The sequence below is a fragment of the Rana temporaria genome, chromosome 4 (assembly GCF_905171775.1).
Source record: "Rana temporaria chromosome 4, aRanTem1.1, whole genome shotgun sequence".
In the NCBI taxonomy this organism is placed as follows: domain Eukaryota; kingdom Metazoa; phylum Chordata; class Amphibia; order Anura; family Ranidae; genus Rana; species Rana temporaria.
Window position 1 is genome coordinate 462,890,492 of NC_053492.1, and position 24,617 is coordinate 462,915,108.

Genomic DNA, 24,617 nt, shown 5'->3' on the forward strand with positions numbered 1-24,617 from the left:
AACTAAAACCTCAAACTTCACCTAATACTTTAAGTTTAGCAAGACCATAATAAGAATTGATATTCTGTTTGTGAGCGCATGTTGCTCAGAGACTTTAAAGTATTTGCAAGACTGGTTGGTGATATACAAAAGCTTTTAGCCCATCAGTGTAGCCTTGAAACTAGGATTAGCAAAGATGAAAACTGAAAAGTCCATCTGCATGGGTTTTACAGCGATCTTTAAGAAGTCCTTTGATGACAGAGCCTGGCATTATATTTTCCCAACTATCAAAGCTTGGCATTATATAATAACTTACAATAAGGATTGATATTCTCCTTTTTGCTGATGCCGGAGGCCACAGACAGCAAAAGAATCTCATTTAGGACCACATTCTATGATCAATGTTTGGTTGGCTTCAGACCTAACAAATGATGGCTGCCAATCACATTACAGAGGGGCTTAATGTAGAATATTTTCATGTACATCTCCATGTGGTGGACTGCTTATCAATGCACCAGGAAAACACCAAAGATCTTAGGCAACAGAAGTTTAATAATAGTTTTACATACAATAATCTAAAGGTCAGTTAAAACCCAATAAACTGTTTAAATCAGCTAAATACATAAAAACAAAAGATGTGCAAAGTCTTAAGCCTCCTACACACGATCGGCCTTCCAACTGACTTTTCCGTGGATTTTGCTCTGAATGGGCGCAAAGCACGGCGGGAAATTTCAAAACGGAGCATGCGCAGTTCAATCGGCGTGGGGACGCGCTTCATTTAAATGAATCACGCCCCCTACCCGCCCAATTTGAAATGCGCGCCGAGAAATACACTACGCCGCCATAACTTACGGCACAAAATCTTTGAGGATTTCAAAATACGCCAGGTAAGGTACGGCGGCGTAGCGTATCTCTGATACGCTGCGCCTGGGCAATTCTATGTGAATCTGGCCCTAAGTTTTTATTTTTTTCTGTTCATTTTTTTGTAAATAAGTATGTTTTCTCTTTAAATTACGGGCACTGATATGGCGGCACTGATGGGCACCGATGAGATGGCTCTGATGGACATCGATGAGGTAGTACTGATGGGCACCGATAAGGTGGCACTGATGGGCACTGATTGGCGGCGCTGGTATGCGGCACTGATGGGCACTCATAGGCGGCACTGATGGGCACTCATAGGCGGCACTGATGGGCACTCATAGGTGGCACTGGGCTCTCATAGGCGGAACAGATGGGCACACATGTGTGGCACTTATGGGTGGCACTGATGGGTACTTATGGGTGGCACAGATGGGCACTGATAGGTGGGCACTGGGCATGGATGGGCACTGTGGGGTGGCACTGGTGGACACTGTGGGGTGGCACTGATGGACACTGTGGGGTGGCACTGATGTATCCATGTTGCCAGTCAGTGCCCATTTGATTGGCATCTTTTTTTTTTTACTGCCCTTTTTTTTTTACTGACTTTTTTTTTCTGTCCCTTTTTTTGCCCTTCCCTGGTGGTCCAGTGTGGCGATCCGAGGGGGGGCTGCGCTGATAAACAATCAGCGTATACCCCCCCTGTCAGGAGAGCCGCCGATCGGCTCTCCTCTACTCGCGTCTGTCAGACGCGAGTGAGGAAGAGCCATCAACGGCTTTTCCTGTTTACATCGTGATCAGCCGTGATTGGACACGGCTGATCACGTGGTAAAGAGCCTCTCTTTACCGAGATCGGAGATGCAGGGTGTCAGACTGACACCCCGCATCACCGATCACCGTGCTGCGCGTCCTGCACATTTGGTGGGAGTGCCCGGTGCTTCGGCCGTTCTGGGATATGGTCAGTAAGCATATCTCTGAGGGCCTGGGGGTAGATGTCCCGGCCCTGCCTCAGCACTTTCTGCTCCACGTCCCTACCATTCCACTGTCCCATTATAAAAAAAGTGCTCTCCCCCACCTCCTCAACGCTGCTAAACGCCTCATTCCAATCCATTGGAAAAGCTCGCTTATCCCCAGCGAACAGGACTGGCTGGGGAAGGTGGGGGAGATCATGGAAGCCGAGAGCTGGCTTGCGGAATGCAGGGATTCCCGGGAACGCTTCAACACTGTCTGGGGGGAATGGAAGGCACATATTCACGATGCCGCCCCGTTGTCGTCCAGTTTAGAGGAGGCACTGCTTGTCCTGGCGGACCCCTCCTTTGGGAGACTCGTTCAGGAGCATCACCAACGGGCTAACCAGGAGACCTCCTGATCACCGACGGGGGCTGACTCCTTCTCTTCTGTCTTTCGCTCTCTTGCTCTTCCTTCTTCTTCTTCCCCTCTTGTTTTCTTTTCCTTTTCTGTGTCAGTCCATTGTATCCTTTTAATTTTATTTAATTTTAATAATTTACCTTTTCATTTCGTGATGACTTTGTTTCAGCCTGTTCATTACAGACTGTGCTAAATGTTGAGCGGGCATGGGGTGCTTAGGTGCCCAGCTCTGCCTCAGGCGCTCAGGATGTTCTTAGAATGTTTCCTGGTACTCTCCGTTACCTTGGGATGGTACTTAGCATTGCAGGGGGTGGGGGTTTGGGTCGTGCCCCACCTCCCACATGTTGGGGGGGGACACCTGCTTCAGTGGACCGATGTCCGGAGTGGGTGGATGACCCCCGCTCCCTTACTTACACAGAGTCCCGTTCCTGATGTATGCCCGACTCTGTTCGGATTCTGTTATGCAACGATGTTCCACAGTCAATGTATTCTGTATTTGTTTTGACTTTCTTTTACAAAATAAAATACTAATTATATAAAAAAAAAAACAATATCATAGCATTTCACAATAGAGCGTAAGTTCATATTGCTGAATATCCCACATCGACCTTACTTATTATTGTTATTATTAATAAACACGATTTATATAGCGCCAACAGTTTACGCAGCGCTTTACAATGTAGAGGGGGGACAACACAATTACAGTACAGTTCAATACAGAAGGTACAGGAGGGCCCGGCTCGGAGAGCTTACATTCTAAAGGGAGGGGGTGGTACAAAAGGTAATAGCTGCAGAGAATGATTTGATGGGGGTACTTATAGTAAGATGTTTTCATTTTCCACATGGTTTTCACTATGTAGCTCCGTAAAATGATGAGCTGAAGTCTACCCAGTATCCAGGTTACGTTGCTGCCTTCATAATCAAACACCCTCACCGTGAAATTTCGTTGGCGTGCAATAATCAACTTTGTTCAAGTGACTTTTTAAATGTTAAAATAATTAGCTGCAATTTAATGCGCAGAAAGTCTAACCAAGTCATTACCAGCCTTGTTAATAAAGAAGCACAGTGAAATAATTAAAGAGCTGGAAAATGTTTTAAAACTTGGAACTATAGAATTAGTGCCGCCATTTAACAAGCTGATTTTCTAGATGTTTAAAGCTGAACTCCGGGATAAGAAAATGTTGTCTAAATACATTTCTCATGTGTATTCTTCTTGAACCTTGGTGTGCTTTGTGTATTTCTTGCAGCTCTGTGCAGTAATCCAGTCTGAAACCTTGCATCTGTGCAGGAGCTTCTTCTAGTAAAGACTGGTCACTGCTTCCCTCTCTCCTTGTGCAGGATGACTGGCCTTGTCTCTGCCTCCTTCTGTAGTTCTATCTGACCTTCTTCTGTAGCATGCCGTAGTCTCTGACCATGTTCTGTAATATGCCGTAGCCTCTGACCATGTCATGTAGCATGCCAGTAGTCTCTGACCATGTCCTGTAGCATGCCCGTAGTGTCTGGCCATGTTCTGTATCATGCCCATAGTCTCTAAACATGTCCTGTAGCATGCCTGTAGTCTCTGGCCATGTCCTATAGCATGCCCGAAGTCTCTTGCCATGTCTTGTAGCTTGTCCGTTGTCTCTGGCCATGTCCTCTAGTGTGCCCATAGTCTCTGACCATGTCCTGTAGCATGCCTGTAGTCTCTGTCCATGTCCTATAGCATGCCCAAAGTCTCTTGCCATGTCTTGTAGCTTGTCCGTTGTCTCTAACCATGTCCTTCAGCATGCCTGAAGTCTCTGGCCATGTCCTCTAGTGTGCCCATATTCTCTGACCATGTCTTGTAGCATGCCCATAGTCTCTTGCCATTTCCTGTAGCTTTTCCATTGTCTCTAGCCATGTCCCTCAACATGTCTGAAGTCTCTGGCCATGTCCTATAGTGTGGCCATAGTCTCTGACCATGTATTTTAGCATACCCATAATCTCTGACCATATCCTGTAGCATGCCCGTAGTCTGCTACCATGTCCTTTAGCATTATTTATTTAGGCCAACAGTTTACAGTACAATTAAAATACAATTCAATACAGAAGAAATAGGAAGGCCCTGCTTGTGGCACTTACAAACTAAAGGGAGGTGGAGGTGGTACAAAAGGTAATGGCTGCAGGGGATGATCTGATGAAGGGGACTCAAGTACAGTTCTTAGGTGGAGGTAGGGTAGGCTTAGCTGAATAAGTGAGTTTTCAAGGATCACCTAAAAGTGGACAGGGTAGAAGCTGACTGGACATACCGGGGCAGGGAGTTCCAGAGGATGGGAGAAGCTCTGGAGAAGTCCTGTAGGCAAGCATGGGAGCAGGTAACAAGTGAGCTAGAGAGCAGGAGGTCCTGGGAGGAGCGGAGAGAAGGATTTGAGCGATATCTGTAGATGAGATTGAAGATGTAGCTGGGGGCAATGTTGTGGATGGTCTTGTATGCTGTGGTTAGTATGTAGATTTTTGGGGTAGGGGAAGCCAGTGGAGAGTTTGGCAGAGAGTGGCAGCAGTCACAGGTCGGTTAGTAAGGTGTATTAGTCTGGCAGCAGCATTCATAATAGACTGAAGGGGGATAGCCTGTGTAAAGATAGGCCAGTGAGGAGGGAGTTGCAGTAGTCAAGGCGGAAAATAACCAAGGAGTGAATGAGTTGTTTTGTGGTGTCGTTAGTTAGGAAGGGGGCAAGATTTAGCCAATGATTGGATGTGAGGGCTGAAGGAGAGGCCAGAGTCTAGGATTACACCCAGCACCCTGGCATGTTTGGAGGGACCAATAGTTGTGCCATTGATCTCAATGGTAAAGTCATGGGGAGGGGATCGGGGAAGGAGGAAATTATACAAGCACAGTTTTAGAAAGATTGAGTTTGAGGAAGTGGTGTGACATCCATACTGATATGTCACTCAGTAAGTTTGCGATCCGTGAGGAGATAGAGGTGCTGAGTTGAGGAGTCGAGAGATAGATCTGGGCCTCTTCAGCATAGAGGTGGTATTTGAAGCCATGGGAAATTATCAACTGGCCCAAGGAAGAGATATAGAGGGAGACTAGGAGGGGTCCAAGCAGAGTCTTGGGGTACCCCAACAGAAAGAGGAGCGGAGGAGATGTTGTTTTATATGACATGGAAAGTGCACTGGCATAGGTAGGAGAAGAACCAGGAAATAGCAGAGTCATGGAGGCCAAATGAGTGAACGTAAATTTTCAAATTGCGACGCGGGAACGACGGCCATACTTAACATTGGCTACGCCACCTAGGGGGCATGTTTATCTTTACGCGGCGTATCTCTTACGGAAACGGCGTATCTTTACTGCGACAGGCAAGCGTACGTTCGTGAATCGGCGTATCTACTCATTTGCATATTCTGCTCCGAACTCAATGGAAGCGCTACCTAGCGGCCAGCGTAAATATTGCACCCTAAGATACGACGGCGCAGGCCGTCGTATCTTAGGCAGGTTTAAGTGTATCTCAGTTTGAGCATACACTTAAATATACGACGGGCTTAGATTCCGAGTTACGCCGGCGTATCTACTGATACGCCGGCGTAACTCTTTGTGAATCTGCCCCCTAGCAACTAATCAGTGAGCCGTAATGTGTGGTGTAACCTCTAGCAACCAGTCAGTGAGCGGTGATGATATGCTGTAACCTCTGGCAACCAATCGCAATCGCTGCCTGATCTGATACAGTAAACTGATTTTAAGTCTAGCTGCTATTTATTGTATGCACACGGAGAGCAAAATTGCAGGGGGGGGGGCAAATAAAATGTTTTCCCCGGGTCCAATCAATAATAAAGGTGGCCCTGGCCCCCAGCATGGTCCTTCTTAAAGCATTCTTAACCACTTGAGACCCGCGCTATCGACAAAAGACGTCAACAGCGCGGCTCTCAGGTGCCAACTGGACATCTTTGGACGTCATTTAAAGTGCATTACCCGGGCGCGCCCCTGGGGGGCGCGCAGCGGGTAAACACTGTCCCGGCGCATCGCTGGGAAGCCAATGCGTGTACCTGGCGGCCGCGATGTCCGCCGGGTACATACGATCGTCGGTAAGACAGCAGGGATGTGGAGCTCTGTGTGTAAAGAGGAGAGGAGACCGATCTGTGTCCCTTGTACATAGTGACACAGCATCGGTCACCTCCCCCAGTCATACCCCTCCCCCCACACAGTTAGAACACACCCAGGGAATACATTTAACCCCTTCCTCACCCCCTAGTGTTAACCCCTTCCCTGCCAGTCACATTTATACAGTAATTAGTGGATTTTTATAGCACTGATCGCTGTATAAATGTGAATGGTCCCAAAATTGTGTCAAAAGTGTCCGATACGTCCGCCGCAATATCGCACTCCCAATAAAAATCGCCGCCATTACTAGTAAAAAGAAAATAATACAAAAAAATCATAATTCTGTTCCCCATTTTGTAGGCGCTATAACTTTTGCGCAAACCAGTCACTTATTGCGATTTTTAATTTTTTTACAAAAATACGTCGAAATACTAACTGTGAAAAAAAATAGATTTTTGTTTTCTTTAAATTAGGATATTTGTTATAGCAAAAGGTAAAAAATATATATATTTTTTTTTAAATTGTTGCTCTTTTTTTGTTTATAGCGCAAAAAATAAAAACCGTGAGGTGATCAAATACCACCAAAATAAAGCTCTATTTGTGGGGAAAAAAGGAAGTCAATTTTGTTTGGGAACCACGTCGCACGACCGCGCAAATGTCAGTTAAAGCGACGCAGTGCCGGAAGCTGAAATTTCGCCTGGGCACGAAGGGGGTTTATGTGCCCAGTAAGCAAGTGGTTAAAAACTAAGAAGGAGCAAAAGGACACTAAGCTAAAACTAACTGATACAGCAGATATGGTGGTATAGTGACTAGAGGGAGCCGGCCCATCTTTTTTACTTAGCGGCCAAGCCTCCTGTAGGCAGTAGTATACCCACAGGTTGCTGAATCTACACCACAGTGTCTTACAATGAACAACAGAGATGTATTGCATGCTAACAGTTGTTCCTACATGTTAAACCAAACGCTCCAAATCACCGGTTGTCCAGCACAAATAAAGCAATTAAAAAAAACAATCAAAAAGAATAAAACCCCATGAAAAGATTGTCTTTTCTGAGCCACGACTGGAGGTGGGAGAAGAATTTGATAATGTTTTTCATTACATTGGACAGCGCCTTTGTCTGGATTGATACGGAGATATTTTTCCACAGATGTGCAGAACAGGGCTGAGTCACCAGTCTATTACATTTTATTGACAGAACGGTTTATTAACTTCCCATAATCCCTTGCAGCTCAGCGTTGCTTTATGCGAGGTGGAACACAAAATAAATGCAGAAAATGCCCTTTTACGTCTAACGATAGTTCAGGTTTGTTTATTCTGCTTTGGCGTTTGAAATTGTTGTATTTTCTACTATTTCTAGAACATAAAGAGCACCAAAGTTCACGGAATAGAATGTAGAAATGAAGAGGAGAATACAGATAATCATTACTAAATCGATGTATTTTTTACCCCAAGAAAATACATATAATTGTTTTAACCGCTTCCCGCCCGGCCCATAGTAATATGATGGCCGCAGGCAGAGGCGTATCTAGTAAAAATGGCGCCTATGGCAAGCACTGAAACTGCGCCCCTGTCAAAACCTTTGAAACCCGTCTCTAGGATAACCTAAATGGGGTGTCGTTAGAGTCTGAGATTAAAGAGGGAAAGAAAGAACAATAGCAATATGTGTATTCCAGAAAGTTTAAGGAGGAAGGATGGCGGCCATATCTCTTGTCATGTGACTGCAGTCAGCTGATACCTGTGAGGGCGGGGCCTTCTGTTTCACAGACACTGATTGGCATCACAGACACTGATTGGCATCACAGACACTGATTGGCATCACAGACACTGATTGGCTAGGACATGGTGCAGCCCCTTCTCTGTAGCTGGCTGTTACATCCCTCTCAGAATTCTGTGTGGGTGGCACCGGGCGAGCCGGAGCGGTTCATCTTTTTTTAAGGGGGGGGGATATCACAACTCAGACCAGTCCATCCATGCCTAGGACAATTTTTTTTTTCCGGAAACTACCCAGGACTGCCAAAATTGTGACTGTTGGCAAGTATGCCCTGGTAAGTGCCTTGCTGCCCAGCCACTCCTGAGCGCCCCCTTCAGATGGCGCCCATGGCACTTGCCATATCTGTCATACCCTAGATACGCCACTAACCGCAGGAACCTTTCGTCCCTCTGGGTGTGGAGTCTGGAGCGCGCGCTCGACGCATCACTGGGGACCCGATGCACGTGCCCGGCGGCCGCGATGTCTGCCGGGCACCCGCAATTGCTCGTCACAGAGCCAGGGACGTGGATCTTTGTGTGTAAACACAGAGATCCACATCCTGTCAGGGAGAGAAGACCGATGCTGTGTCCCTTGTACATAGGGACACAGATCGGTCACCTCCCCCAGTCAGTCCCCTCCCCCCACAGTTAGAATCACTCCCTAGGGAACACATTAACCCCTTGATCGCCCCCTAGTGTTAACCCCTTCCCTGCCAGTCACATTTATACAGTAATCAGAGCATATTTATAGCACTGTTCGCTGTATAAGTGTGAATGGTCCCAAAATAGTGTCAAAAGTGTCCGATCTGTCCGCTGCAATATAGTAAAAAAATAAATAAATAAATAAATGTCATAAAACTATCTCCTATTTTGTAGATGCTATAACTTTTGTGCAAACCAATCAATAAACGCTTATTGCGATTTTTTTTTTACCAAAATTATGTAGAAGAATACGTATCTGCTTTAACTGAGAAAAAAAATATATTTTTTTTAAATGTGGGATATTTATTATAGCAAAAAGTTAAAAATATAGTTTATTTTTTCAAAATGTATGCCTTTTTTTTTGTTTATAGCACAAAAAATCGCAGAGGTGATCAAATACCACCAAAAGAAAGCTCTATTTGTGGGGAAAAAAAGGACGTCAATTTTGTTCGGGAGCCGCGTCGCACGACCGCGCAATTGTCATTCAAAGCGTGACAGTGCTGAAAGCTGAAAATTGGCCTGGGCAGGTAGGGGGTGAAAATGCCCGGTATTGAAGTGGTTAAAATGAAGGACCCAACTATCAAAGCAACAAAAACATATCAAATGTAATATCCAGATACTAACAGGATCACTTTAAGGGCTTGCTTAAGGTGCTTGGGGGGCATAAAAACACGGTTTAGCCGCATTGGGTCCCTTAACCACTTCAGCCCAGGAGAATTTGTCTGCCCAATGACCAGGCCATTTTTTGCGATTCGACACTGCGCCGCTTTAACTGACTATTGCGCGGTCATGTGACGTGGCTCCCAAACAAAATCAACGTTCTTTTTTTACCAAAAATAGAGCTTTCTTTTGGTGGTATTTGATCACCTCTGCGGTTTTTATTTTTTGCACTAAAAACAAAAAAAGAGGGACAATTTTGAAAAAAAAGCAATATTTTTTACTTTTTACTATAATAAATATCCCCCAAAAATATATATATAAAAAAATAAAAATCTTTCTGAGTTTAGGCCGATACGTGTTCTTCTACATATTTTTGGTAAAAAAATCACTAAAAGCGTATACTGATTGGTTTGCGCAAAAGTTATAGCGTCTAAAAAATAGGGGATAGTTTTATGGCATTTTTATATATATTTTTCTACTAGTAATGACTGTGACAATATGGTGGACACATCAGACACTTTTGACGCTATTTTGGGACCATTGTCATTTATACAGCAATCAGTGCTATACAAATGCACTGATTACTGTGTAAATGACACTGGCAGGGAAGGGGTTAACCACTAGGGGGTGAAGAAAGGGTTAAGTGTGTCCTAGGGAGTGATTCTGTGTGGGGGCTGGGATACGAGTGACACGACACTGATCACTGCTCCCGATGACAGGGAGCAGTAGATCACTGTCCTGTCACTAGGCAGAACAGGAAAATGCCTTGTTTACATAGGCATCTCCCCGTTCTGCCGCTACCGTGAGATGATCGAGGGCACCCGACGGACATCGAGTCCGCGGAGCCCGCGCGCTCCCGCACGGCGGCAAATTCAAAGCAACGTACAGGTACGTTGCTTTGCGCAGCCGTCCGATTCTGCCAACGTTAAGGTGCTTGGGGGGGCATAAAAACACACGGTTTAGCCGCATTAGGCCCCTTAAGCTGCAAAGTCAGCCGGCCAGGGGTGTTCACATGCAGTACATCTGCCAAATGTGACCCATTCGGGCGAATATGGTGCCACTGCAACTGCCCGCAAATGCATGCACATGTTTGCCTTGCAGTAGTTCAGCAAAATAGGCGGTGAGAAGCAGGGCCGGTACAAGGCAGGGGCGGAAGGGGCGGGTGCCCAGGGCGGTAAAATTTGCTGAAAAGAGGGGGGCGCAAGGTGAAGTGCCTGCGCTGCTAATAGTTGTGCCTGTATGTGGGCGGCTGGGTTACATGAGAAGGTCATGTTATAATACTTTGAAAAGTGAGGATGCTTAGAATTTTTTTTAATAAATAGATTTTATTTATCATTTAAGAACCATTTGAAGAACTTTGCAGGTAGGCTGTTCCAAACATCTAGGAGAACTAACTGCGACAGTTTTCCTGTGAATTTAGACAGGCTCGGTTGCTTCTGTCTCTTGAATAAATCCCAGACAGACTCAATGATGTTGAGATCAGGGATCAGTAGGAACCATACTATCCCCTCCAGGACTCCTTGTTCTTTTTGCTGAAGAAAGCTCTTTATGAGTTGGACATACGTTTGGGGTCATTAATTTGCTGCATAATGACTTTGGAACTGATTAAATGTCTCCCTTGTGGTACTGCATTATTGATAAGTATCTGAGATGAAGGCTCACGTGGAACCATACCATCCCTTTCAGAACTCCTTGTTCTTCTTGTTGCTGTTTGAGCGTGGCTGTGTTCATTGTTCTGCTGCAGGATGACTTTAGGACTATGATGGATAAGTATCTGCGTGTACTTTTCAACATTGAAAATATTATTTTTGACTGAATAGCCAAAAACGCACGCAGAAATGCAGCACCGAACCTCCATGCTTCACTGTTGCCTGCAGATACTTATTCTTATGCCGTGTACACACGACCGTTTTTAATGTCACGGAAAAAACAACGTTTTTCTCGATGTGATTCTTGTCAAGCCTGCCTTGCCTACACACGACCGTGAAAAAAAAAAATGCTTGAGCAAAGCGCGGTGACGTACAACACATATGACTGCACTATAAAGGGGAAGTTCCATTAGGATGGCACCACCCTTTGGGCTGCTTTTGCTGATTTTGTGTTAGTAAAAGTTTGGTGAGAGACAGTTTGCGCTTTTCAGTCTTCAGGCTTTTCTGTCTGTTACAGCGTGATGAATGTGCTATCTCCATTATGAACGCTACTTTTACCAGAACGAGTGCTCCCGTCTCATAACTTGCTTCTGAGCATGCAAGTTTTTTTCCCGTCGTTAAAGCCTACACACGACGTGAAAAACGACGACGAGAAAATTTAGAGCATGTTCAAAATTTTGAATGCCCATTTTTCACGACGAGAAAAATGCTCTGGAGCCCACACACAATCGTTTTTAATGACCAATTTAAAAAATGGGATTTTTCACGTCATGAAAAACGGTCGTGTGTACGTGGCATTATTCTTGTACCACACTCCAGGTCTTTGGTGAATAAATTGCCTTCTGTTGCAGCCAAATATTAAAAATTTTGACTCAACAGTCCAGAGTGCCTGCTGACATTTTTCTGCACCCCAGTTCTTGTGTTTTTTTTTTATAGGCGAGTCACTTGGCGTTGTTTACACATTCTTCCATGAAGACCACTTCTGACTAGAATTATCTGTACTGTAGATGGATGTGCCAGGCTCCCACTGATTACTGCTAGGTCTGAGTTATGTCGCGTACACACGGTCGGAATTTCCAGCAGAAAAAGTCAGAAGGGAGCTTTTAGACGGATATTCCGACCGTGTGTATGCCCCATCGGACTTTTTCTGTCGGAATTTCCGACGGACTTAGATAGAGCGCAGGTTCTCTATTTTTCCGTCGGAAATTCAGACTGAGTTTTTCCCGTCGGATAGTCCGGCCATGTGTACGTGGCATTAAAGGTGCCAATGCACCCATTGCAAAAAGAAGGCAGAATATTGTGCCTTTCACCTGGTGCCATTTTCCTGGTTGACCACTGCGTGTTTAGTCCTCATTAAGGCCCCTTTCAGACGGACGGATAGAATGGTGCTTTTAGCTGCGGATTTTCTATTTTTCTACCGCAGCTAAAAGCACACAATGTTTTCCTATGGCCCCATTCACACACAGCGTTTGTGTGCGATTACGTTACATGCGGTTTGGTGCGAATAGAAAAAATAGAATTGAATGCGTCCAGGTGCGATGTAGCGCAGCTATATGCACATAACCGCAGGTAATCGCAGTCTTTTTTGTCAACTGCGGATAGCAGCGTTTTAGAATTCAAGGGACCCAAACAAAAAAAAAGAAACAAATGGTTGCTATGGAAATGAATACCGCAGCTAAACGCAGCCGCAGTTAAACGCACGTAAACGCATGTAATCGCAATGTGCAAATGCAGCTAATCGCAGTGCCTGGAGCCTTGAATTTCACAAAACATTTGTAGTGCTTTTAACTGCGGCAAAACAGCCGTCCGTCTGAAAGGGGCCTAATGACTGTTTCTTTGTGCTTCCGCAGAAGAGATTGGATAGCATAACTTGAAAACATCTGCTTTAATCAAAACTTTTACCTGTGATATGCTGTGGCCCTGCCCAAAACTACATAGATATTGGGGAGTCCGTCATCAACACTATCAATCAGACATTTCAATCTACTCTTACTCCTGACCCCAAAAGTTGTATTTTAGGTATTGTATTATGACGTGGTGGTAGATCAGTTTAATAGAGAAGTGGTCTCTTGGGCTTCGTTCCAGACACGCAAAGTAGTGTTGCTACACTGCCTTCCTGGCAAACTCTCACAAGAGTGAGAGAGAGAGAGCTGTGCATGATGTCATAAGCCTAGGCTAATGACCAGACAAGAAACAGGAAGTGGGCTGTATAAGGAAACAGGAAGTGGGCTGTATAGGGTATTTACTGAAATGTTTCACTATCCAAAGTTAAAACAACAAGGGCAGAGGATTTAATAGATGGAAAGATGAAAAAAAGACTGAAGTTCCGCTTTAATTTGGCTTCAAAGGCTCATAAAAAGTTATATAAAATGCTGTTGGTTAATTGATACACACTCTGACCGAACACAGTTACAGTGTTTCCTGCATAGCCACAGCAGTTCAGTTAGTGGTAAGGTTGAAAAAATACACCAGTTCAACCTGTATATGTGTGTGTGTTTATGTCACTGCAATTTTTTCCCATATATTGTGTTTGCTAAAAAACACATCTAACAGTTTTTTAATTTATTGACACTCCCCACTGACACCACTGACTACAGTACGCCCCCCCCCCCCCTAAAGTCTGAAGGACAGTAAACTGGCCCTTTGTTTAGAACAGTGGTTCTCAATCTGGGGGTCGGGACCCCCTTGGGGGTCGAATGATGATTTTCCAGGGGTCACTGAATCCTGGGCTGTTCCTAAAGCCTGCGCTGCTTTCCCAGCCTCTTCGCAGCCGCCCATTCAGTTCACGGCATGGCTGGGGGGTAGAGACTAGAGGTCAGCTGACTGGTGAGGAATGTGAAGTGGGAGGGGCTGGATGAGACCCCATCTCCTTATCTTGGCATCGGTGTCACTGCTACGAGACACCACAAATTCAGAGACACAGTGAAGCCGGAGATACAGTCAGTAACACTACCTGTGATTATAGTTTCCATTAAAAGTTATCACTACAGTTCTCAAATCAGCAGATGACCTTAATCAAGAGCACCTAAGTTGGCTCATCAGAACTCCCCCCAGCATTGCCACTGATCCCACCCCCCACCAGCACTGCCACTGATCCCACCCCCCACCAGCACTGCCACTGATCCCACCCCCCACCAGCATTGCCACTGATCCCACCCCCCACCAGCACTGCCACTGATCCCACCCCCCACCAGCACTGCCACTGATCCCACCCCCCACCAGCACTGCCACTGATCTCACCCCCCACCAGCACTGCCACTGATCTCACCCCCCACTAGCACTGCCACTGATCCCACCCCCCACCAGCACTGCCACTGATCCCACCCCCCACTAGCACTGCCATTGATCCCATCCCCACCAGCACTGCCACTCATCCCCCCCCCCCCCACCAAGGAGTAAGAGAAGGAATAAAAATAGAGAATACATGGAATGGAGAGGAAAAGAGAGGGAGGAACAAAGAAAAAGGGAGAGAAAGAATAATAGAAAGAACAAGAAAGAAGACTAGAGAGAGGGATGGGGGGGGGGGGGGGGACAAGAAATTAGGATAGAGAGAGATAAAAGGGAAAAAAAGGTGAACAAAGAGAAAAATGCTAAAATCCTAAAATGTACCATAAGGGTTTTTAATACTGTACGAGTGGAAGGGACTCAGGGATCGCTAAATGTCCATGGGTTAGGGGCGCAAATTACTTGCCTTGGGTGCTGACAACCCACGCTACGAAAATAAATTTACTGTTAGGGGTCCCCACAACTTGGGAAATTTTAACAAGGGGTCACAGCACTAGAAAAGTTGAGAACCACTGGTTTAGAAAGTTTGGAGACCCCCTGCCCTAAATGACACACATCATTCCTGAAAACTGGTAACCAGAACTGGTCGGCATACTCAAGATATGGCTGAACCAGAGTTTTGTAAAGTGGTAGAAAAATAATGTTTTTTTCGTGTTGTCTGGAGAGGCTTTTGAAAATGCTGTGTGCAGACAATGCAATATACAGCCCACACTGCTATGGGTATTTCTTTATTTTGTACCATCATTGTTGTGTATGGTGTTTTGCCTTGTCTGTAGTGGGTTATGTTATGTTTGACCTAATTTCATGGAGGAATGGAGTCCTTACTTATTTCATGACCTGTAATAATGTCTTTTAGGCAACAGACATAATCAGGACGAAGAAGAGGGTGAACTGAAACAGTATGAAACAAGAACTATAAAGGACCCTGTAGGCCTAGATAATCACCAACATGACAGTAAGGAAGAAGCTAAACAGAGTCCAGATTTACCAAAAGAAGAATATGAAGAGAAGCGGCATCATGCAGAAACTGAAAGCAGAGAGGAAAAGGAGGAGGAAAAATTAAAAGAAACAGAACAATTTGATGAAAAAGAAGAAAGCACAGGGCATTCTAAAGAAAGAGACTTCGCCGAGGGTGAGGACGATGATGAAGAAAGAGATCACAAAGAACATTATGAGAAAGAAGACATGGAAAAAAGAAATAAATACCACGAGGACTCACAAGAATCTTCACATGACTTTTTAGACAAAAGAGCTCATCACACAGCTAAACATACAGAGGAATTACCAGAAGAAGAAAATGAGGACGATGTCAAGAATTTAGAGGAAATCCTAAAGAGACATGCTTTAAGCAAAAACGGCAAGGAACAACTTTTGCAGCCAGAGAAATTCCATTCCATTCACTCCAGTAAAGTTCCAGAAGAAAATGATGGATGGGAAGAAGAAAAAGAAAAAATAAGCTATAAACCAAATCATGAAGAACTCATAAAGAGGCTCTTTGATTATGAGGAAAGGCAAGGTCATCACGAAGAACCAAGAAACAATCTCGCAGACCCAAGGGGACAAAAGCCACACTTTGGAGAAACCTCCATGGAAAACCACTTGATTAAAAACTACTTTGACAAGAGGTCCCATTATGACAAAGAAAGTTTGGAAGAAGCAAGAGAGAAGAAACACCACCATCAAGACAGCGAGGAAGAGGCAGAACACCATGATAGCAGTGAAGAAAGCAATGAGAAAGAACGGACTGATCACCACCATGAAGAGAAAAAACGACAAGAAGAAAGAAAGAGGTGGCTAAGTCAACAAAACTCCAGACTAAACTACGAAGAAAGCAATGAAGATAGCGAAGAGAGCCAGGAAGGTATTGATAAGCGTCATGAGCATGAACAAGAGAAAGAAAATTTCTACAGAAAACTAAAAAATCATCTCCAAGGGAGTGAAGAGGCTGAGCCATTTAGACAAGAAAAGAAACAAGATGAAAAGAGGTACTACATTGGTGAAGAAATGGTGGATGGGATGAAAAGATACTACCCAAAGCCGCCTCAAGAAAAAGACTTGAGACAATACGAGGAAAGTAAAAATCGCCATATTCGAGAAGACAGAGAGGAATCGAATATCCCAGACATTGACACGTATACATGTTTATGGGGTAAAAAGAAATTTCTTGAAGATTTGAGACGTCGGTATGGTGGGAACAGAAGCGCCGGTAAAATGCCCAAATTGGAAGAAAAAAGAGAGTATGACAGGATGGATGAATTGGCTCAGCTTCTAAATTACAAGAAAAAGTCTGTTGAGTTTCCAGATTTCTATGACTCTGGAGAGATAAAAAAGCGTCACTACGATGAGAGAGGGAGATTCAGAGAGACGCCTTTAACTGAGGAAGAGGTAAACTTATTATTATGATCTGCAATACTAGCAATCATTAAACTATCAGCCTATGAATCAAGCACAACAGGCTATACATGCATGCATAATACATACCGTATTTATTGGGGTATAGCGCGCTCCCGCGTATAGCGCGCACCCCTAAAGTTGCCCCGAAATTCCTGTGGAAAAAAGATTTTAGTACTTACAGTTTTGGTGTCTTGCGCGGCGTCCATCGGCGGCCTTGTCAGGTCCGGCGTCCGTCTGCGGCTTCGGATGTCCTCTTCGTCGGGTTCCGGCGTCCTCCCCGCTCGTTTCCCGCTTTCCCGCGCCGAGTTTGAATACTGTGCCGGCATATACCGAGCGCAGTACACTCGTGTATAGTTGGGCAGGCTCGGCTACTCTCGCGCTCACGTCCTGTACGTCCAGGACGTGAGCGCGAGAGGAGCCGAGACTGCCCGACTATACACGAGTGTACTGCGCTCGGTATATGCCGGCGCAGTATTCAAACTCAGCGCGGGAAAGCCGGTATCGTCGTATATCGCGCACCCACGATTTTGCCCTGATTTTCAGGGCAAAAAAGTGAGCAGTATACGCCGATAAATACGGTATAAATACGGTATATACATTCATTCAATTATTTACGCACTAGAGGCCATTTTTATTGTTATCTGATGTCTCTGAGTAATCCCTAGCAGCACTGCACAGGTCTACCCTTTGTCACCCATTCTGTCCAGGCTCATGCAAATAGGTAAACTGTTAGGCCCCGTACACACGACCGTTTTCCTCTGCAAAATCCATCAAGAAAAATGCTGGCAGAGCATTTCTGCCGAGAAAAACGATGTGTGTATGTTTTTCGTCAAGAAAACTGTCGTGGATCTCAAAGAGAAAAAAAAGAGAACAACTCTCTTTTTTTCTCGTCGGGAGTGTCAATTTCCTCGGCGTGTTTCTCGTCGGGCTGGTTTACGACGAGAAACACGTTCGTGTGTATGCTTAGAAACCCGCGCATGCTCAGAATAAAGTCTGAGACGGGAGCGCACCTTCGGTAAAAGTAGCGTTTGTAATGGAGATAGCACAATTTGTCACGCTGTAACAGACTGAAAAGCGCGAATCGTCTCTCACCAAACTTTTACTTAACACGCAGTAACGTGAGATTAGCAAAAGCAGCCCCAAGGGTTGTGCCAGTGGAATCAAACTTCCCATTTATAGTGCCGTTGTACGTCACCGCGTTTGAGAACGACGAGATTTTGTCTTGACAGTGTATGCAAAGAAAGCTTGACAAGATTCTCGACAAGCCTGTCAAGAAACTCGTCGAGGAAAACAACATTTATTTTACGGCAAGATTCTCGGTCGTGTGTACGAGGCCTTATCCATTTTTGGTACGTGAGATTTCACAGACCAGTTACTACCGTATGTTGTTAGAAAAGAGAAACCTGCAGCTACTGTGTTTCCCTTGAAAATAAGCCTGGGGTCTTATATTAATTTTGGCAACAAAAGACACAGTAGGGCTTATTTTTGGTCTAGGTCTTACCATGTAATGTGATGTCTTCTCTCCCCCTCTCCCTCCCTGCCTGTCAGGAATCCCCAGTGTGAACTGAGTTAACCACTTGCTTACTGGGCACATAAATCCCCTTCGTGCCCAGGCGAAATTTCAGCTTCCGGCACTGCGTCGCTTTAACTGACATTTGCGCGGTCGCGCGACGTGGCTCCCAAACAAAATTGACGTCCTTTTTTCCCCACAAATAGAGCTTTATTTTGGTGGTATTTGATCACCTCTGCGGTTTTTATTTTTTGCGCTATAAACAAAAAAAGAGCGACAATTTAAAAAATATATATATTTATTTTACTTGTTGCTATAATAAATATCCCAATTTTTTTTTTAAAAACTACTTTTTTTCTCAGTTAAGGCCGATACGTATTTTTCTACGTATTTTTGTAAAAAAAAAAAAAATCACAATAAGTGACTGGTTTGCGCAAAAGTTATAGCGCCTACAAAATGGGGAACAGAATTATGATTTTTTTTACTAGTAATGGCGGCGATCTGCGATTTTTATTGGGACTGCAATACTGCGGCGGACATATCGGACACTTTTGACACAAATTTGGGACCATTCACATTTATACAGCGCACAGTGCTATAAAAATGCACTAATTACTGTATAAATGTGACTGGCAGGGAAGGGGTTAACACTAGGGGGTGAAGAAGGGGTTAAATGTGTATCCTGGGTGTGTTCTAACTGTGTGGGGGGAGGGGGGTGACTGGGGGAGGTGACCGATGCTGTGTCACTATGTACAAGGGACACAGATCGGTCTCCTCTCCTCTGACAGCACGTGGAGCTCTGTGTTTACACCCCATCATTACACACAGAGCTCCACGTCCCTGCTGTGTTACCGACGATCGCGTGTACCCGGCGGACATCGCGGCCGCCAGGTACACGCATCGGCTCTTCAGCGATGCGCCAGGACAGTGTTTACCGCTGCGCGCCCCCCAGAGGCGCGCGCGGGTAATGCACTTTAAAAGACGTCCAAAGACGTCCACTTGGCACTTGAGAGCCGCGCTGTTGACGTCTTTTGTCTATAGCGTGGGTCTCAAGTGGTTAAGACACTTCTACTGTTTTTGAAATCTGAACGGGGTCGTGGTGGAGTTCCTGCACCTATTTTCCGAGAAAAAAAAGCTCTGGGGATACTGTATGTCGGACCTTCAAATTTTGGTCCCGTCTCATTTCTGACTTTACAGATTTGTTCTCTTGCTAATAAATAAAGTGAAATTAAAATGATACGGGGCCAATTTAAGAAATTTCGAAGCGAAGCACCGGAACAAAAGCTATTGCCTACGGCTGGCAATCATTTTCATCTTTCCAATGAAACAAATAATCTGTTTGATGTGCAGCGGCTCTATTTGGCTTCAGTTCTTATACATTAGCCTGCTTTCCAACCACTTGCGTTGGGTGAATTACTTCTCTTTTCGCTATGAAATGAAGAGATAAAAGATACAAATTGAATGTCCTATTCGGACCAGTATTATTATGTACTGTAATGCAGTATGCAATATTATAAATCATTACTGATAGAGAGCAATTAAGATGTTTTCGCCTGATACAGGATGATAAATAAGGATCAGGGTGATGATGCTTTATCAAAATTAGAGACTGTCCCCCGCAGCAATCATTTAAATGACTTGATTAATTGTTTCAGTTTAATTCATTTTCCTTCAGGTGCTCCCAAAAGAGGTTGAGTTGCACAAATTTTTAACTAAATGAAAACAAATGTTCAATGGCTTGTTCTTTCCAAGTAACTTTTAAGCCCTCATTTATTTTTTTTAGTTAAAACCAAAGGGCCAGATTCAGGTACATTTACGTTGCTCCGCGGCAGCATAACATATCTGATTTACGTTACACCGCCGTAGGTTTACAGCGTAAGTGCCTGATTCACAAAGCTCTTACCTGTAAACTTGCGGTGGTGTAACGCAATTCTGCTCGGCGCAAGCCCGCCTAATTCAAATGGGGCGGGCACCATTTAAATTAGGCGCGTTCCCGCGCCGAACGTACTGCGCATGCTCCGTCGGGAAAATTACCCGACGTGCATTGCGCTAAATGACGTCGCACGGACGTCATTTGTTTAGACGTTAACCTAAATGGCGTCCAGCGCCATTCACGGACGACTTACGCAAATGACGTGATTTTTTAAACGACGTAAAGTTAGAGTGACGGGTAACGCGGACGTTCGTGAATCGCCGTAACTAGTCATTTGCATATTCTACGCCGACCGCTATGGAATCGCCACCTAGCGGCCGGCCTAGAATTGCATCCTAAGATCCGACGGTGTAATTCAATTACACCTGTCGGATCTTAGGGCTATCTATGCGTAACTGATTCTATGAATCAGCCGCATAGATACGACGGGCGAATCACAGAGATACGACGGCGTATCAGGAGATACGCCGTCGTATCTCTTTTGTGAATGTGGCCCAAAATCCCCTAAAAATCTATATTTAAAACAAGTTTTTTCCTCAGTTTAGGCCGATACATATTCTTCTACATATTTTTGGTAAAAAAATCGCAATAAGCATTTATTGATTGGTTTGCGCAAAAGTTATAGGCCCGGATTCACAAAGCACTTACGGCGACGTAGCTCGAGATATGCCGCGTAAGTGTAAGTATGCGCCGTGCCCATAAACTGAGATACGCCTGAAAATAGGCTTCATCCGACCGACGTAACTTTCCTACGCCGGCGTATCGTGGGCGCATATTTACGCTGGGCGCATTTGCCGCTCCCATTGATTTTCTATGCACATATGCAAATGAGGGAGATACGCCGATTCACGAACGTACTTGCGCCCGGCGCATAATATACGCGTAAGTCGTACGTCCGATGTAAAGTTATTCCCCATATAGGAGAGGCAACTCATGCAAAGGTATGGACCAGGGAACACAAGCCGTCGTATCTTTTGTCGTTTACGTTGTACGTGAATATGACTAGGCGTAGGTTACGTTCACGTCGTAGGCAGGTAGTTCCGACGTGATTCTGCGCATGCGCACTGGGATGCGGTCACGGGACCCGCATGCGCCGTTCATTTTAAGTACTTCTATGGCGCTTGCGGGTCCCGTGGCCGCATCCCAGTGCGCATGCGCAGAATCACGCCCATTAGCATGGCTCACGCCCACTTCCACCTACGCTGGCTTACGCCGAGGAAACCCAGCATATCTTTAAGAGCGAGTGGGAGCAAGTGCTTTGTGAGTCCAGTGCTTGCCTCTGTGCGCTGTGTCGGCGTAGCGTATATTAGATACGCTACGCCCGCATAAATATGCGCCGATGTATGTGAATCCGGGCCTAAGTGTCTTCAAAATAGGGGATAGTTTTATGGCATTTTTATTAATATTTTTTTGGCGGCGATCTGCGATTTTTATCGTGACTGGCGGACACATCGGACACTTTTGACACATTTTTGGGACCATTCACATTTATACAGCGATTAGTGCTATAAAAATGCACTGATTACTGTGTAAATGTGACTGGCAGTGAAGGGGTTAACCAGTGGGGGGGGCGGGGAAGGGGTTAAGTGTGTCCTAGGGAGTGATTCTAACTGTTAGGGGGCGTAGCTAGGAGTGACACGTCACTGATAGCTGCTCCCGATGAGAGGGAACAGACAATCAGTGACAGTGTCACTAGGCAGAACTGGGAGATGCTTGTTTACACTTTCCTCTCCGCGTTCTGCAGCTCTATGACTCGATTGCGGGACACCGGCGGACACCTAGTCTATGGAACCCGCGGCAGGGGCGCGTGCGCGGAAATTTCAAAGTGACGTAAATATACGTTACTTTGCCCAGGCGTGCAATTCTGCTGACGTATATGTTATGCAGAGTTCTCTTTAACCGCTTACGGACCGGCAGGCTGGCTCCGCTGCGTGAACTGTCGTAGTTGTACATCAGTCTCTTTAAGCAGGCTAGCAGGCACGCACACCGGCTGCATCGCGGGGGTGCCAATGCTTGAGACAGACGGTCACGATGACCGCCGGCCGCGAGCGATCTCGGGGGAAGGGGAGGCAGAACAGGGACGTGTGTATGTAAACACACAAATCCCTGTTCTGTTCAGTGAGGAAATGCAGGTTGTGAGTTTCTAATAGCTAGGAACCACGATCTGTAATTTCCTCTAGGTCAGTCCCATCCCCCTTCATTTAGAACACAACATTAGGAAATGCAATTAACCCCTTGATCGCCCCCAAGTGTTAACCCCTTCCCTGCCAGTGAGATTTTTACATTAATCAGTGCATTTTTATAGCACTGATTGCCGTATAAATGCCAGTGATCCCAAAAATGTGTCCAAAGTAACCGATGTGTCCGCCATAATATAGCAGTCCCGGTAAAAATCGCAGATCGCCGCCATTACTAGTAAAAAAATATATATAATAATATAAATGCCATAGTTCTATGCCCTATTTTGTAGAGGCTACAACTTTTCTGCAAACCAATCAATAGACACTTATTGCGATTTTATTAATAAAAATATGTAAAAGAATACATATCGGCCTAAACCGAGAAAAAATTATCTTAAAAAATAAAAAAATTGGGATATTTTTTATAGCAAAAAGTACAAAATATTATTTTTTTTCCAAAATTGTCGTCTTTTTTTTGTTTATAGCGCAAAAAAAAAAAATCGCAGAGGTGATCAAATACCACCAAACCAAAACAAAGCTCTATGACAATTGCGACCGCGCTTTGGGCAGCCAATTCTTCTGGGGCTGAAGTGGTTAATAAAAAAAACATACTCCTTGGCCCAGCAGATCCCGCCTTGTCCTGCAGCAATCCGCTGTTCAGGTGTGACAGTTGGTGTTCCACATTGCCACCCTGGTCCCAATGAAATGTGTGACTCTGCCCTGTGGGCGCTCTTTTAACCACTTAAGGACCGCCTAACGTCGATATACGTCGGCAGAATGGCATGGCTGTGCACAGGCACATACGTACGTTGCCCTTTAAGTGCCCAGCCGTGGGTCGCGCGCTGCCGGGGGAGAACTAGCGAGCCGGTCCGAAGCTCTGTGACCGCGGCACCCGATTCCCGCCGGTGTCCCACGATCGGGTCACAGCAGCTGAAGAACGGGGAGAGGTGAGTGTAAACACACCTTCCCCGTTCTTCACTGTGGCAGGGTCAGTGTTCGTCTGTTCCCTGATATAGGGAACGACGATCAGTGACGTCACACCTACAGCCACACCCCCTACAGTAAAAATCACTCCCTTAGGGCACACTTAACCCCTTAGCACCCCCTAGTGGTTAACCCCTTCACTGCCAGTGTCATTTTCACAGTAATCAGTGCATTTTTATAGCATTTTTCGCTGTGAAAATGACAATGGTCCCAAAAATGTGTCAAAAGTGTCCGATGTGTCCGCAATAATGTCTCAGTCACGAAAAAAATGGCTGATCGCCGCCATTACTAGTAAAACAAAATTAATAATAAAAATGCCATAAAACCATACCCTATTTTGTAAACGCTATAACTTTTGCGCAAACCAATCAATAAACGCTTATTGCAATTTTTTTTTTAGCAAAAATAAGTAAAAGAATACATATGGGCCTAAACTGAGGAAAAATGTTTTTGGGGATATTTATTATAGTAAAAAATATTGCATTTTTTTCAAAATTGTCGCTCTATTTTTGTTTATAGCGCAAAAAATAAAAACTGCAGAGGGGATCAAATACCACCAAAAGAAAGCTCTATTTGTGGGAAAAAAAGACGCCAATTTTGTTTGGGAGCCACGTCGCACAACCGCGCAAGCGACGCAGTGCCGAATCGCAAAAAGGGGCCAGGTCCTTTACCGGCATAATGGTCCGGGTCTTAAGTGGTTAATGGGCTCCCATAGCCTCCTGGGTTATGTGACGACATTATCCCAGCGGGCTGCTGGAACGTGACATGTCATTGTGGCCTAGGCTTGAATGGTTGGTGGCGGGGGACTGAAATATTTATATATTTTTAATAAATAAATAAGTTCTTTTTTTGGAACTTTTTTTTTTTTTTTTTTTATGTAAAAAAACAAGAAACTCAATTTTTGGGATTTAATAACAGTATTCTTATTACCTTTCAGGAGAAAGAATTAGAGAACCTGGCAATTATGGACATGGAGTTGCAGAAGATTGCTGAAAAGCTAAGCAAAAACAGACAAGGCTGAGACACAATAGACTGCAATACCTGTAGCTAAAAGCTATACTATATTTAGCTAAAACATTCCTACATTTCTTGCCACTGCCTCTTCAAAAGAGAAAAAAAAAAAATGTTGTTTAGAAAATAAAAAATAAAAAATGTGATTCATCGTTCACAAATAGTATTTTACACTGTCAGAAATGTATAATATGACTTTTGCTGTTGATAGAAAAAAAAAAAAAATACAAATGACATATATTCATACACTTAGAAGGGACATTTTATTATGCTTGTGGATATGTTTTATGTGTA

General features: G+C 44.8%; 1 protein-coding gene across 1 annotated transcript in view; it reads left to right on the top strand.

Annotated features, from left to right (window-relative positions):
* Nucleotides 1-24,409, top strand: part of CHGB (chromogranin B) — an 83,846-nt gene extending 59,437 nt beyond the window's left edge. The window contains exons 4-5 of the mRNA XM_040351685.1: nucleotides 15,168-16,696; nucleotides 24,250-24,409. Of these exons, the coding sequence (XP_040207619.1) occupies nucleotides 15,168-16,696; nucleotides 24,250-24,333 (1,613 nt within the window). The 3' untranslated portion in view covers nucleotides 24,334-24,409. The remainder of the gene's footprint in view (nucleotides 1-15,167; nucleotides 16,697-24,249) is intronic.
* Nucleotides 24,410-24,617: the final 208 nt, after the last annotated feature.